Source organism: Vicugna pacos, chromosome 12, assembly GCF_048564905.1.
Source record: "Vicugna pacos chromosome 12, VicPac4, whole genome shotgun sequence".
Lineage (NCBI taxonomy): Eukaryota > Metazoa > Chordata > Mammalia > Artiodactyla > Camelidae > Vicugna > Vicugna pacos.
Genome location: NC_132998.1, coordinates 26,714,493 through 26,731,463, shown reverse-complemented (window position 1 = coordinate 26,731,463; position 16,971 = coordinate 26,714,493). Strand labels below are relative to the sequence as shown.

Sequence of the window (16,971 nt, the reverse complement as noted above, 5' to 3'; positions counted from 1 at the left end):
GCGCGGGAGGGGCCCGGCGTGCGCGTGCGCGTCGGAGCGCGAGCCGTGGGAGGAGGCGGGAGCTGAGGAGGCGGTGGAGGGGGCGGGTCGCGTCCGGCGCCACGTCTGCAGCCAGAGGCCGCCGTCGCCAACGGAGTCTTCTGGCTCCACAGCTAGAGGAGGCGTCTCCGGAGCCCGCAACTGCTTCGCGGTGTGCCAGCCGCTCAGGCCGTCTCAGCCCTTCTCGGTGCTGCGCGCTCCCTCAGTCCGGCCCCGGTGCCGGCCCCCGACCCCGGCGGTGAGTAAGTCGGGCTGTGAGGGTAGGGGGCGCAGTCCCGGCTTCCTGCCGTCATCTCTGTTCTTTTCCCGTTAGCTGCTCTTCTGCACCTCACCGCCTCCCTCCCCGGGCCTGGCTGCCCGGAGTCGGGCCTTTTGGGGGACTGAGCGGAAAGGGGGGAGGGGCGGGGCGATATTGCGGGCTGGTGGAGGTTCGCTGGTGGGGTTGTCCCCTTTTATGTATCTCTAACTCTCTGGCCGTGGTTTGAGATTGGAGACCCTCCTTGGAAGCTTCTGCCTGACTCCTGAGCTCCTGAGGTGTCAGGCTCGGGGATAGAGGGTGGGAGGGCTTCAGCAGCCTGAATGAAGAGAAGGATGCGGCACAGGGGCTGTGTCAGGGCATCCCCGCCCCACTAACTCCTAACCTGTTGATAAACTACTCTCTTGGTTTCAGGCACACAAGATTTGGTCCCCAGTGGACATTCCCAGTGCTCTTCCCAGGTAGCTCTACCTCAACGCCTAACCTAAACTTAAAAGTGTAGGAACAGATAGGCGATGGCGGCTCCAGAGGGTGAGTGGGGGCTGCTAGAGCACCCATCAGTGCCATCACTGCCTTCTGAGTCTAAATAAAAACCGTGCCTGCTATGCTCACGCAGCCTCAAGACTGGTCCCCAAGCTCCCACTTCCGAGCAGATCTCCTCTTCTTAACAGATTGCCTCTTGTGTGTTGGAAGAGAGGAATTCTGGAACCGTATTCTGGGAGTGGGGGTGTGCTCGGTGTACAACGTGGAGGTTGTACAAGAGGGAGGAGGTGCTGAGCTCAGCCCTAGCCAGGGCTCCTCCAGGGTCATTTCTGCCTCTCCTGCCACGTCACTCCCTCTGCTAAAGAAAAAAAAAAAAAAAAAAGAACTTGCTCGTGCCCAAAGGGATCAGTGGGGAGAGAAACGGCCGCCGGGAAAGGTTTAGAAACACCTAGAGAAAGAGTAGAGTTTTATTTGATTTATTGTGCCCTTGTGAACACTTGTGCTAATTCTAAATGAAAATACTTTATTTACTGTCTCTGATTATTTGCTATATGCTATTGTTTAACCTTTAAAACTTCCAACTGGTGTGGGTGCTCTAAGAAGCTCCCCAGGAATACTGATACCACATCAACAGGTACATATATATGCTTGTATGTGTCCTTGTCTGCTTTTTTAAAGAAAGAGGGTCAGTAAAAAAAGTTATAAAAATTAATTAAAAATGTTATAAAAAAATAAAGAGGGAAGTAACCTTTAATAAACCGATATGCATCCCATTTTGATTTTTACCACTTTCGTTTCTATAGTCTTTGTTATAACAGATGTACTAGAAACCAAGTTAAGTAAAAATATGCCCATATATAGAGAACATCATTAGAAAAGTTCAAGTAGTTCTTGTGTGTGGTTTTTGTTTTTTTAACTCCAGGAAAATCTTTACCTTTCTTTGTTTTAGTCATTGAGTATTTGCTGTTTTGCTACTTACCGAAGGTATCTTACTGGATTGTGTATAAACACTTTCAGAGTAGGGCCTTTAAATCCCTGTTCAGGCTGAAACCTCAGTGCCTAACAGTGTCTGACACATAGTAGGGACACAAATATGTGTTGAAATAATGAGGTATAATTTAGTGAAAATGGTGTACTGGTTATCTGGTTTGATAGCTTAATGTAATTCTGCTCAATGTCTCATTTAAAGGCAACACTTAGAAATTGCCATTTTAATACCGTCAGTTGTTACTTGTCACTAGATGGTCATTTTAAAGTTTTACTGGCAGATTATTTTTTCTTTCCTGCCAGATTTAGTGCATTTCTTGTTGACTTAATGGGCCGGGTGCATTTTTAAAAGCAGGATAGTTGGGAATTAGAGAAGCCTAAAAACAATAAGCTAGTGTTTTAATATATACTGTTTGTTGGTGTATGTGGGTTAATGCTCTGTATAAATATATTTTTGAAACTCCTTGTGTTTATTTGGCAAAGGAGCTAAACATGGGAGTGAGGATATGGCAAGGTTCCTATATATAGAATATGTAGAAGAATTTAGTTAATTCATTTATAGTCTTTTTCTTATAATGAAATTGGCACTTACTGTTTAATAACAAATTTTTAAAGTGGCTTTGAGGGTAAACTGTTGTGCACTGTATTTTGTAGTTAGGCTTTATGTAAGTGTGTTAGTGCTGTTTAACTTCCTTTGGTACACAGAGGGGTGCTGAGCCATAGGCACATTTGAGTACTGCTTTCAGATTTTTTTTTATTAATGAAAACTTTATATATAAAATGTTACAGATATCCACAATAACACTGACTCATCTGTTTTCCTTTTTTTTTTTTAAAAAGGGGGAGGGGTCCATAGAGGCAGTTGTTTACTTACTTCTATTATTGGAAGAAATTACCCTCTAGGGAATAGTGTTATTAAATCCTAGCTCAGTATATTTGCCAGCTGCTATATCTATGATACTATTGTACTGGACAACAATTATTTCTCCCTGGCCTAAAATACTTAAAGGAACTGCTGATGAATTGCAGTCTATAGCAAAGAAGTCTTTTTACAATTCACAATTTCTTAAAAAAATACTTATGACCAGTTTTAGGTGGCACTGTAATAGTTTGTTCACATCAGGACCAAATGGTAAAACTGATTTATGTCCATAGAATAAGTTAAATTATTTGTCCTGATCTAAAGGCTGTTTTCTGTCTTTATTGCCTTCCTTAAGAAAGTACATTTTTTAATAGAAACTTGTGTACATTATGAGTTCCCATAGAGCAATTTTTTGGTTTTTGAATGAAACTAAATGGATAAGTGCTAGAAAAGTATATCCCCACTGGTTGTAAACTCTGAGTTAGAGTAGTGCTGTGTGTATTTAATCACACTGAAACCTTTAGTGCTTAGCAGGGTGCCTGGCATATAGCAGGGACCCAAATGTATGTTGAACTAATGACTCAGTGAGTTTAGGGCAGATGGTTGCATAGAATTTAATAATATTGTTTAAGGGTAACATTTTTAAATGGTCTTTTTGACAATTTTACTGTCAGTTGTTTGTGTTCACGTGTATACTTAAAAATTTTACTAATGGATAGTCTACCTCTTCAACTTTTAGGTGTTTAGGGCTGTGTTTGTCTTCACAATTCCCAATTTAAGAGAAAAAAAATGTAGTGATGATAAAGAACAGGATCATAATATAAAAAGTATTTATCCTAATGATAAAGTGATAATATCCATGAAGAGGTAACATCACTAAAAGTTTGGTACATATATGTGTGTAGACATTTATGTGAGTAAAAATTATAGGTTGCATTAGAGATAGTTAAGGATTTTAGCAAAAATATCTTTATAAGGTTACTTGTCTTATCAAATTAGGGGTACAGAAAAATACATTCCATATACTTAATAGCTTTTAATACAACTTTTATTACCCTAGGAGTTCTGTAGGAATTTAAATAATACTTGTTATTAATATGAGTGTTGTACAAGGAAATCAAACATTAAAACATATATATATATATATGTATATATACACACAAAACAAAAATCAATCTCTGTGGCCTCTTAGGGCCTTCTAAGCCAAGTTCGTCTGGTCTAGGTAGCCAGGCTTCTAGCATGACTCTGGATTTTCTATTTTGTCTATTGATAATCCTATTTGTAACTTGCTAACACTAGTAAATGTAACTGAATGTTTCTGTATAATAGTATCAAGATTCCTATATTTCAAACTCCTCTACCAAAAATATTCCTAATTTAAGAGCAGTATAAACTCATAAAGGAGGTGGGAGTGCAGTTGAGCTGGAAAGAGAGAGCTGGTAAATCCAAGAATATATCCTAAAGAAGCTCTAGGCAAGAATGAAGTTTCTTGAAAGTCTGGGTATCTTAAAAATTCCCAAGCACTTTTCATTTAGCTTTTTAATTAGTGTATGTTTTAAGACAAAGCTATTTTAAATTATTGTGTAGTAAAATATATCCATCTTGTCTCTCCTATGGTTCTTGAAGCCCCTAGCATACCACTGGCTCTTCTTAAAGAAGTTCATTTGAAGAGCACGATTCTAGCTTAAAGTTTTTTTTTTTAACCAAAAATTTAGACCATATATTGGTATGCATCTTTTCTTGTGATGCTTAAAGTTAATATGGATACAAATGATATTTTTTATCCCATTTCCACAAATACTGGGTGTCAGCTTACAACCAAAACATGTACTAAAAAGTGGTAAGAATATAATTACAATTTTCAGATTGCAAACCAGGGAAAATAGCTATAAGAGTGGAGGTCTTGAGGAGGTGTGTCAGGAATGGAGTGGACAGTGAATGGAGAAACATAACCATGAATTAAAAAACTCAGTGATGTAATTTTCTTCAAGTCAGCATTTTGTGATTTAAGAACATTGTTTCTTAGGTGATCAACTTGATTTGAGGATAAAAACCTACAATAACTAGGTAGATGAACTGCATCATCTTTCAAAATATCCTTTATGCAAAAAATAGGGTTTTACCATTTGATCCAGTAATCCGACTCCTGGGCATATATCCAGAGAGAACTCTAATTTGAAAAGATATATACACCCCACTGTTTATAGCAGCACTGATTACAATAGCCAAGACATGGAAACAATGTAAATGTCCATTGACAGATGACTGGATAAAGAAGCTATGGTATATTTATACAATGGAATACTACACAGTTACAAAAAGAATAAAATAAGGCCATTTGCAGCAACATGGATGAACCTGGAGATCGTCAGTTCTAAGTGAAATAAGCCAGAAAGAGAAAGAAAATACCATATGATATCACTTATATGTAGAATCTAAAAAGAAAGACACAAATGAACTTATTTTATAAAATAGAAATAGACTCACAGACATAGAAAACAAACTTATGGTTACCAGAGGGGAAAGGAGGTGGGAAGGGATAAATTGGGAGTTTGAGATTGCAGATACTAACTACTATATATGAAATAGAAAACCATTCTCAGGACCTCAGCTCAAACTCAGACTTCATGTTGAGTTTTAGGCCCTTTAAATCCAATTGCCTGCTAACACCTACTGTGGATGCCCTGAAGGCATCTCAGATAGCTCTTCAAAAAACAAGTCCTTTCATTGAACCTATAGTCAACAATGATGTGTACACTTATTTGCTAGAGGGGAGATCTTGTGTTAAGTGTTCTTATCACAATAAAATAAGCATTTTTTAAAATGTTCACCTTCTCTCAGAAGTGGTTTCTTCTCTACTGTCCCCTGTCTTCATCATCATCTCTAAACTTTACATCCTATATTCTCCTTTTATCTCCCATTAATACCCATTCTACTTCATACAAAAAATTCAAGTATTTGAGTGTCCACCATGTACCAGGCATTGATTAAGGCTGTGGGAATGGAGCAGTGAAGAAAATAGAGCAGAAATAGTTGAAAATGATAGGGAGAGGAGTAGGAGAGTGCTAATCTATTTAAAGGTGGTGAGGGAAGACCTCTGATAAGACATTTGCACAAAGACCTGAAGGAAGTAAGAAAGCAAGCCATGTCCATACATTGAGGAAGAGCCTTCAGGAGAGCATGAGCATGGATGTCCATGTTGGCAGGCTGGAATGAGCAAGAGGCAGAATAGTAGGAGGTTATATCAGGGTTTTAGATGTTGGGCATTCAAAGGCAAAGGGAAGGACTCTGGATTTTATTCTGAGCAAAACAGGAAGCAGTTGGAGGGTTTTAAGTGGAGTATGACATGGCTAGACTGAAAGAAGAGCAAAGCTTGGCAAAGCTTGGAGGCTCTTGAAATTTTGTCCTAGTCCAGATGAGAGATTATGATGCCTTAGTCAAAAGTGGTAGCAGTAGAGGTGACGAGAAATAGTTGTATTCTGGATTTATTCAAGCGACAGAATTTACCAGTGATGAGATGGTAATGTAAAAAGGAAATCAAGAGTAATTTCTAGGCTTTAGATCCGAACATTTCTTTAGACAGAAAAAAACTGGCAGAGTTCAGATTGTTATTCCATCTCACTGTACTACTAAAGTAGCCACTAACTGTATTTAATCTCTTTGTACTTCCATCTGATCATGCTTCAGTAAGCCTCTTAAAGCGCAGATCTGACAATGTTACTCGATTGATGGCTCCTTGTTGACTACCTGCAGGAGAATAAAGTCAATTCATACTATTTAGATGAATTTGCATATCTTTTATGCTATCATAGTATAAAGCAGCTCTAATCTTTTTAAATGATGGTCTTTTAAGTTGCAAGATAGATGTATGTGGAAAAATTAAGTTTTTTTTTAAGGGATTCTGTATTAGGAGGAAAAGGTAAGACTTTCAGTAGGGATTTATGAGATATATACAGAAGAGCAGTTTTAAAGTGTGCAGTTACTATCATGTCTGTTTTTAAACTCCAGCTAAAATATGTAAGGTGTATGTGTGTATATACAATCTCATATTTCTGTATAGGATATTATAACATCTGTTGATTAGTTGATCAGCCAGGTGATCTCCTGGTATACACATAATGGGATCACAGTGATGAAAAGCTAGACAAAGTGTCTCTCCTTTTGGAATTAAGGGTCCAGTGGGGAAGAAAGTAGCTCCAAAATAGTTACTTCTCAGGAAGGGACACACACACACTCCTGGCCATTCTGCCAGGAGTTTCTGCATGTTTTGTTTTGAATTGTTAAACAGTATTCTTATCTTTAAGTTATGGCTAAAAGATTTTTAATTTCTGTTTTATATTTCCTGAACAGCAAGGATCTGATGAAGTTATTTGTCCTCAGCCCTACAGTTTATAGTCAAGTTGGGATTCAAACTGAGGCTCTCTGATCCCAGAACTTTAAACACTATGTGGTGTAATTTCTCATGATCTTACCATGATGATAAATTAAAGAAATATGTGAATGGAAATAAATTTAACTTTCTCTTTTAAGGAAGTTTTAAAATTAAGGCAAATCAATCAAGAACTCCTCAGTAATGCATCAGCTGATATTCTTCCTGGGTTTTTTTGGTCTGTTTTTTGTTTTTGTCAGAGATTACATATCTTCACTGTTACTTCTTAAATCTTAAGTGTGTATGGGATGATATGCTAAATTGACAACTCAGACAAGCATAAGATTAGGTGCTCTTGATAAAGTGGTCTGAGTCAGGGTTTTCACTAAAGCAACTAAAAGATGTTTCAGCACTGGACATGTGCTGCTGGGCACTGTGGATGCAGTGAAGTCCCATCTTACACAGGATTTAGGTTTTAAAGGCATTTCAAGCTGAATTACATGAAGTTAAATTACCTTTATTAGCTACTATATATAAAATAGAAAAGCTGCTTCTGTGTAGCACAGGGAACTATATTCAATATCTTATAATAACCTATAATGAAAAAGAATATGAAAATGAATATATATATATACGTATGACTGAAACATTATGCTATACACCAGAAATTGACAACATTGTAGACTGACTATACTTCAGTTGCATAAATAAATAAATAAAATTTAAAAAATTGCTTTTGAAAAATCCCACTTCTCACAACTACTACCTCTACTACTCTCATTTGCCACCAGTGTTTTTTGCCTGGATTATTGAAAGAAGGAAATATGAATGACTTTTCTCTGCTTTTTAAAAGCAATAGGAACCATAAAGGACCTTCCTTTGACAACTTAAAATTAACCACTTAAAATTTGTTCTGAAACATGTTGTAATATGTATGAACTTTGAAAACATGTTAAGTTTCCTAACAGGTCTTCTCTCTCTCTTCTCGCTCTCCCATTACTTGCTCTCACACAGCCAGAATGACCTTTTAAAAGTGTAAATGAGAACACATCACTCCTCTGGTCAGTGCCTTTCATTGGCTCCCATCCTCAGAGTTAAAGCTAATTGCCACCCTGGCCTATAACGGCTTGCGGCATCCAGGCCTCACTCTTTGACCTCCTCTCCTACTACCCTTTGCTGCGGCCCCTGCCACACTTTTCTAGCTATTCTTGCTTAATGGAAAGCTCTTACCTCAGGACATTTGCTCTTACTGTTTTTTCTGCCTTGAGGGCTCTTAACCCAAATATCTTATATCCTTACCTCCTTTGGGATGTCACTACAATGAGGCCTTCACAGACTCTCCTATTTAAAATATCACATCCTCTTCCCCCTCCATCCCTTTTTCTCCATAGCATTTAACACCATCAGACATGCAGTATATTCTTTATATATTTATTTATCTTCCCCAGTAGACAATATGGGATGTTCAGGATGGCAGAGCTTTTTCAGTCTGTATTGATCACAGCTATATCCCATGCACCTAAAATATGACCCATAGTAGGTAGTCAATTAATAATTTGTTAATTAACCAATGTATTAAAGTACTTTGTTTTCACAATATCTTTTTTTCCTAGCTTTATTGAGATATGATTGATATATAGCATTGTGTAAGTTAAAGGTGTATAATATGGTTTGATACACATATATATTGCAGAATGTTTACCTGAGTAAAGTTAGTTAACACATCCTTCACTTCATATAATCCTCTTTATTGTTGTTGTTGTTGTTATGGTGAGAACATTTTAAGATCTACGCTTAGCAACTTTCAAGTATATAATACAGTACTGTAAACTGTAGTCACCATGCTGTACATTAGATCCCCAGAACTTACTCCTCTCATAACTGAGTTTGTACCCTTTGACCAACATCTCCACTTCCTCTACCCCACAGCCCCCAGCCTCATGTAACCACCTTTCTATAAGCTTAGCTTTTTAAGATTCCAAGATTCCACTATAAGTGAGATTGTATAGTATTTGCCTTTCTCTGACTTAATTCACTTAGCATCATGTCTTCAAGTTTCATCTGTATTGTTGCAAATGGCAGGATTTAACAATATCCTTTTAAATCTCTATTGTATATGTACAGACACAATAATTTAGAATTCATGGTTTTATAACTCGGAAATACTTAGCTACTGGGTTCACAACCCTAGTTTTCTGGCCAAGCAGGAAAGCTTTTAGACCAATCTTGGCTTGTTTTAATCTTTCTTATTCAACTGAATATAAAAGCAAATATTTTAAGAGAGTAAAGGAGATTGGGAAAAGGAAGTTTAATTATGTTTTCTTCATCCCAACATAGCTTATATTTTATTTCTTAGTTTTCCTTAATACTTGTACTTAGAAGTAATCATAATGCGTGTGTGTATGTATGTATATATATGTATATATATATATTTTCATAGTAGAATTCATTGAATTCTTTTGTACCTCTGTTTATAGTAACTTTAAAAATAACAATAAAAAGCAATCAAAATCCTTCTGTTACTGGTTCAGATTGGTGCTGTCATCTTTGTAGGAGAAAGATGTCATGTTTTTTAGTAATTTTTCATATAGAACATGTTTAAGTCTTGTGAAATAAATTATAGTTAACTAGTATTTTGTAGGAAGAAGTACTTAAATTTTTGTGTGCTAATCCCCACCTTCTAGCTTTCTTTCAGTTAATTTTCAATTTAAAGTGAAGCAGCAGTAAAAACATAGGAAAGCATGTACCATGCCTGTCACTTTTTGCTTAGTTTGAGATAAGATTTATATTGTCCACTAGTGTAATTAAAAGTATTTCTTAAACACCACAGAGTAGGGAGACAGACAAGATGAAGTAATCTTGTGACAGGTGTCTTAAAATGTTATCTGAATAAAGTTAATTATGTCTTAATTGAGCATATGATAAGAGGTAGTCTCACATGTTGAAGTTAAAATGAAATGTGTGTGTGTTTTAGGAGATCATGAATCAGGCAGATAAAAATCAACAAGAAATCCCATCATACCTTAGTGATGAACCACCAGAAGGTAAGTGTGCATTTGTGGCACTAAGAATGGAAAAAATATCCTAGTGAATTAAAGTTCTGATTGTTTTTATTAAATGTAAAGTGACATAACCTGTTTACCTTGTCAGTAAATGTGTTCATAAAATAATTAAAGATAAACATTTTTAGCCTTTAATAAGAAAGCCAGATATTGGTGATTGGGGATACAATTTAACTTTTATTGTATGAGGTCTATTTTTCTGCTATTCTTTTAACACTGTTTCAACAAAGAATATCCTTTCTTTTGTAAAGAGTCAGGTGGGGTGCAGAGGAAAGATGGATGTGGTTTAGTTTTGATGTCATGCATACAAAAACTCAATTCAGAAGGCACTTGAGATTTCTTGTGTAACTCCCATTTTTCATTATATTATAATGGGTAGCTCTCCCTTTAACACGTGGTCTGAGGGTCTGCTTAATTTATCTTTTAGTTTGAAAACTATGACATTAGTAGTCATTTTACTCTTACCTTTACTTCAGAAATCCTTGAAAACACTAAATGCACACCTGAATGTCCTAACTATAAACAGAAAATGACTGTAGGCATTTTTTATTTGTGGTTTTGGTTCAGAATATTATTAAACTTAATCCAAATAGTGATCTCCTTAGACAGCTGCATATTTGTACAGAACAGTCATAATAGGTAAGAAAGAATCAAAATGGAGAACAAGGGGTGACGTTGCCCACAGACCAGACTGGAGTAGTTAGACAGACTAAGATGTCTCTGGGAAGGGGCTAGGGCTAGAAGTTGTGACTCTGGGTCTTGTATTTTCTTCCCAGTTCTGTTATTACTCACTGTCCAAATTTTTTCCCTATATTTCTTATGTTGGTAGACAAAAATGAAAGTCCTAGGAAAATAAACACAATGAAAATTTCATACCTAAGCCTAAAAAAGAAGATGCAGATAACTAGCTGCTTAGTTTTATTTCAGTTTACTTTGGTTTGGTGGAGAAATAGCCTGGAAAATTATCAGCTCAGCTGTTTGCTTTATTTTTTAAGACTAGAATCCTAGAGTTTTAAAAGAAAAGTTAGGATTCAGTGAGAAAGTTAATAGAGACCTGTGAGAAAGAGGTCAGGAAGAGATGAAGGCTGTCCAGGAGCATGATTGTCAAGGAAGAGAATGAGCCTCAGGAATGTCTTTATATGGCAACCTGCTAAACAAAAGTAGTCTGCAGAGTGGATCATTTATATGTTAATTAAGAGTACACTGTAATTAAAGAGATCAACAGCATTAATATTTACCTGATTTGACTAAGAAAAATTAATTAAATGCATGTAAACCAAATTTAGCATAGCAGACCAATATTAATGAGGTATTCAGCATGAGGTAGTTAATCTGTTTTATCCTCAGATCAGGAATTTCCCCCTTTTTCCTAGTGTTACAAACCATGATTACAAAAGAATTACCACTTGTGTAATCCTTTCCATCATAATTTTATAATTAATATACTCACATGCTTATCTGTCTTAAGTCTTTTATTTCAGGTCTTTTAAAATTTATATTAACTATGCTTATTACTCAAATATTTTAAGTTAAAAAATTGGTTTTATAAATTTAGCCATTGCTATCTCTTTATCAGTGAGCTATTTTGACTAATAAATGAGATTTTCCTCCTTGTGATAGGATGTAAAATCTACAATGAAAAGAAAATCTAACACAAGGTAAATTTGTGCCTTCTGTATTTAAAAAACATTGATTTTCAGAATGTTTTTCTCTTTCAAACATTGGTTTCTCAGTGTTATCTTCTCTGATAACCACATCATGCTAGGTTTTAGTAGCTTTGGTGGTCTTACTTGGACCTGTATACCCAAGAATTTACCCATCTTTGTGTCAAATTGTACCTTTTCAGGGGTTGTAGCCTGAATTGTATGGTTACCAAGTACTTTTCCATGAAGTTTAAAAAAATTAAAACACCATCACTTATGTGTAGTTGCTGTCTAAGTCATTAGATTATGAAGGAGAAAAGATCTGTGTGTGTTTGAGCCTGGCAGAAGAAAATTTTTATGAAATCTTCCTGCTCATCAGTTTATGCCTGAGTTTGGGTTTACATGCCAATTTGAATGGCCCTACTAAAAAACAAACAAACCAAAGAGAACAAACTCATGACAAATAAATCTGAATTTTTCCTATTGATGTTACCTTTCCTGGGAGTATTTGAAGAGTTTTTACAAACTACATGCTTAAATCACATACTGCATAAAAATTACTGAGGCAGTGAAAGTATTAACCATAGCTCTAGTTTCTCAACATTACAAAAAAGATTTTATGTAGATAACATGATTTTAAGTGATATTTTTACATATAGCATTAGCTCTTTGCGTTATTAAGCAGCACATAGAATGAAACTCAAATATATTTAAGTTAGTAGTTCTCAAAGTTTTTGGTCTCAGGATACTTTCTACTTTCCAAAATTGAGGACTCTAGGAAGCTTGTGTCTTTGTTGACATCTGCCATTTTAACAATGAAAACAGAAATTTGGTATTTTATTCATTAAAAGAACTGAGTATGCCTATTACATATTAACATGATTAACATTTTTTTGAAAAACAACTATTTTTCAAAACAAAAAAAATTGTGAACAGGGTGACATTGTTTTAAAATGTTTGCAAATGTCTTTAATGTTTGGTGTAATATGAGATTCTCACTGTTGCTTCTGTGTTTAGTCTGTTGTGTTACTGCACATCATTTAGCTTCTGGAAAATTCTGTTGTAGACTGGTGTCAGAATGAAAGTGAAAAAACAAATGACACGTTGGTGTTATTATGAAATCAGTCCTTACCCTGAAATGGTCTTGGGGATACCTAGGGGTTCCAGACCAGACCTTGAGAACTGCTGCTTTAAATGAGGAAGATTGTTTCAGTAATGACTGCTTTACTTCTATCAAGGAAATAAAGGCTAAATATATTAATCTTTTTATTTTTTCATACACTTTTTAGGATATAAAATAAAGGTTTTTTTAAATAAAGGGGTTTTTTATTATTAACAGCAACAAAACTGTAAATCAAGAACACTTAAAATAGGATTCTATTTTATGTAGGTTGTCTAGTTGTAAAGCATTTCTTTTCATGGATACTAAGACTTAGCATCAGACCAGGATATTTTAAAAACGTGTACAACTATACTCTTGAGGGAAGAGTTCTTCATGTCTTGATTAGATTTGTATTTATGGTGTTGACCTTATCAGAACAATCTCCTGATTGTTAGGAAGTCTTAGGTTATTTAATGGTTTGTACTGCTCTTATAAAGACTTTCACTGTCTTATGATATTTTCTCTCATTAGGTTCAATGAAAGATCACCCACAGCAGCAACCAGGCATGCTGTCCCGTGTGACTGGGGGTATCTTCAGTGTTACAAAGGGAGCTGTTGGTGCCACCATTGGTGGTGTGGCTTGGATTGGTGGAAAGAGTCTGGAGGTGACCAAAACAGCTGTTACAACTGTGCCTTCCATGGGAATAGGGCTGGTGAAAGGGGGCGTGTCTGCTGTGGCTGGAGGTGTTACAGCTGTTGGGTCGGCTGTTGTAAACAAAGTGCCCTTAACAGGAAAGAAGAAAGACAAGTCTGACTAAAAATATGGAGATACACTTGCTCTCCACAGCATTATGATGCCAGTGGCATTGAATTGCTAAATTATGGACTACAACCAAGTCACCTGTTTTGGACGTTTATCTTCAACTGCTGTGTTGAAAGTATTGATGACTGACTGGTTTTCGTCTAAAAAGAAGAGACCAATACTAGCACAGTGTATGAAGGTTTCTCATACTTAAATTCCAGCTTTTTATCTGGTAAAATGTTACACTTACTCAGTTGTAACTGAAGATACAGTATATTTGAGTATTTACTACATAAGTCTTTCAGTTTAACTAATGTGAAAGTTGAATTTAGTGGATGATCTTTACAGTTCCATATGTATAATGTGCCAGGTAACTCATCTGCCCCTTAAGAAGGGAACCTTGAATTACATAAACTGTACCTTTGATGTGCCTAATAGTTTCAGATGTCTTAGTTTTAATAACCATAGTTGATTAGACCAAGTGGCATTCTTATTTAAGATGGTAAAAGTAGCAGGAAATAGAGAAGTTTAAAAGAAAAGATTCATGGTTTTATGTGTTAACAATCTTTTGTTAGATATGCATTATATTAATTTAATCATTGATGCCTTACAAAAGAAAAGCATCTTTTCTAATACCCTAAATATGTGCAGTTCTTAGTATTATTATACATGGATTCTTTCAAAAGTTGGTTGTGAAATTAGTTTTCCCTCAAGAATCTCAGGAGTAGTGGGGTAAAGGCATTTCTTGCTCTCAGCAGGTTAGATAGTGTTTGTTAACTTTTTGTTAACTGTCAGTAGTTATAACCAAATTGTACGCTTCAACCTGGGTTCATGCTCCATCATTAAGAAACCTCACAGTGCCTAAGTAACATTTCTTTGCTGGTCAGAAGCTGTGTTGGAAGAGTTTCATATTAAGGAGGAACACATAAATAATTTTAAGTTCTTAAGAATTACCTAAAGCATTCAAGATATAAAATGAATTCTTCACACCTGTTTTGTCTCAAGGATAGCTTAAATTATTAGCAGTAATACCCCCTTTAAAAAAACACAGTAAAAGCAACCACAAATATGTGGGGGCTGATTTTTAAATTGAATGGAATGGGCTCCATAGATTAGTTTTGAGTGTAAAATATATGTAAGTGCTTTCAGTGGTTGACAGGCTTTTAAAATATGTTATCTTACAGACCTTAAAAAGCAGCTGTAAACTTTGTACTATTTTCTAAGTCAACTTTAGGCAAGGAATTGAAATTTTTGGTTATGGATGATAAGTGTCGTGTCTTATTTATGTCTCATCATGTCTCAGTCATTCTCAAAGAATATGTCTTAGCTGGAATTCATCTTTTTGCTTTTTGTTTCATGTTCAGTTTCATAAAAATTTCAAAAGTGGCATATGTATCTGGCATTTGTCTTAACTAAGGGTTATAATCCAAGCCTGAAAAATCTTAGTTTTCCTTATACTTAAGTTTGGAAATTTGCCTCCATTCTGAAGACTTTTTTTTTTTTTTAAATGAGCAAGGGGAAGAAAGGAAGTGATGCTCTGGAGTAAGTCAAAATAGCACTCCTGAGAAAAAAGCAGATCAAGCTTAAATGTTTGCAAACCACTGAGAGTTTTACATTAATAATGTGGATCAACAAATGGATAAGAACAAAACTTAAAAGCTTTCATAAATACCAGAAAGGATTTTTAGCAAATCCACAAAGGTTCTTGAACCTTTGTAGCATATACAAAACTGAAAGGTCATCAGGGGGTTAATCAGAAATTAAATGGTCATTTATTTCATCCATTATGATTTAAGTATATTTGTTGGTATATTTAATCAACCTGTCATAGTTAGCGAAGGGGATTTTTTAAAAAAAAGCTCTAAAATTAGTGGATGAACACTAAATAATGGTATTGGAGAACTTGTTTCCTGCTATTTGAAAGAAGTTACTGCTTCGTTGCTAGCTTATATTTCTACATTATCTTCTATTGTCATAGGCTCTGCTGTGCTTTGTACCTGAATTTCTAAATATAGACTTTAGTTTACTGTATGCTTGCATATTTATTTTCAACTTTGCTTGTCTTTAAAACTACTTAAGGAAGAATGGTTGTAATTAATTTCTGCTACAGAAAAGCCACCTGGTACATTTTATCTCATCAAGTTTGTTTTAAATTTTAAACTATAACTTTGTTCAGGAGAGGCTTTTGCAATGCTAGCAGAGAACTTGTACAAATGAATAGTTAGTTATAGAGGTTCTTGTTGAAATGAACTTGCCATTTGATATGTACAGCCGTACACTTGAGTCTTTTCCAGTTTATTTTCGTAGACTAGCAATTTGACCTGTTAAACAGTACTAGTTCACTTCAAAAAACTAAGGTTGTTGTACACACCTGGAGGCATCTGTTATTCAGCTTATCTTTTGAGTGGGTATTTGGCACAATAAGGATAAACTTGTGTGACCCACCTGAATGACTGATCTAATGATGTTGACATTATGAATCCTGTACTTAGTGAGATGTCAGATGAAAATAACTGATGATTGAGTAATTTTTTTTGTATTAAAAGAATGGGAAAAGAATACACAAACTGTTAATAAAGCACTTTGATCTGCAAAAGATGAGCTGTTTCATGAAGATCTAAGGAAATAAAGGAAATTTTAAAGCAGGGTAGTCTTAAAATTTTAGTTACACAGCAGTTCAGACAGCACTGTAGCCAGTTTTTAAATTTTTTTGATACAAACGCACAAACGTGACAAAACATCTCCAAATATGAATTGTGATGCCAACACAACAATGAAATACAAGTATATTTTAAACAACTCTAATAAAGATTAAAAATGCAGATTTCTAGGTTTGACCCATCTTGCTGAATCCCTGCATGGTGGGACCCAGGATTACAGTTTACCAACTTCTGCAGGTAATTCTTGTGCATGCTAAAATTTGGGAACTGATGGAGGCATCATAAAGTAGGGGGCACACTTTCCTCTGTCCTAAGCAGCTGTGGAACCAGCTAAGACATCTTTTTGGCCAGAAATGACTCAAAGGGATGGGAACCATTTGGAGGAAGGTAGAAAACTGATACTCACTTGGCATTTACTCACCCTGCCAGGCACTGCTCATACTTCTCTAATTTAATTAGCATGAGGACTTTATGAAGAAAGTTATCTTTACTTCCTTTTTACAAATATGGAACAAGCTAACTTTAAAAGTTAGCTGAATTTCCCATATCACTTTTGAATTAGCATAAGTCACAACCTCTTCAGCTTATGTCCAGAAACAAAGAGGACTATTCAGTAACTAGTCTTTCATTCTGCTGTTGGCATTAGTTGTGTATATGCTTGACTTACCAGGCTCACTGGAGATCTTCTAGGTGATCATATTTACTT

General features: G+C 35.8%; 1 protein-coding gene across 1 annotated transcript; it reads left to right on the top strand.

Annotated features, from left to right (window-relative positions):
* Window positions 1–47: 47 nt before the first annotated feature.
* On the top strand, window positions 48–15,636 carry TMEM263 (transmembrane protein 263). Its single transcript, XM_015240622.3, has 3 exons — window positions 48–277; window positions 9,971–10,040; window positions 13,335–15,636. The coding sequence occupies exons 2-3, from the start codon at window positions 9,977–9,979 to the stop codon at window positions 13,619–13,621; spliced, it is 351 nt and encodes a 116-aa protein (XP_015096108.3). The 5' UTR covers window positions 48–277; window positions 9,971–9,976; the 3' UTR covers window positions 13,622–15,636.
* The last annotated feature ends 1,335 nt before the right edge of the window (window positions 15,637–16,971 follow it).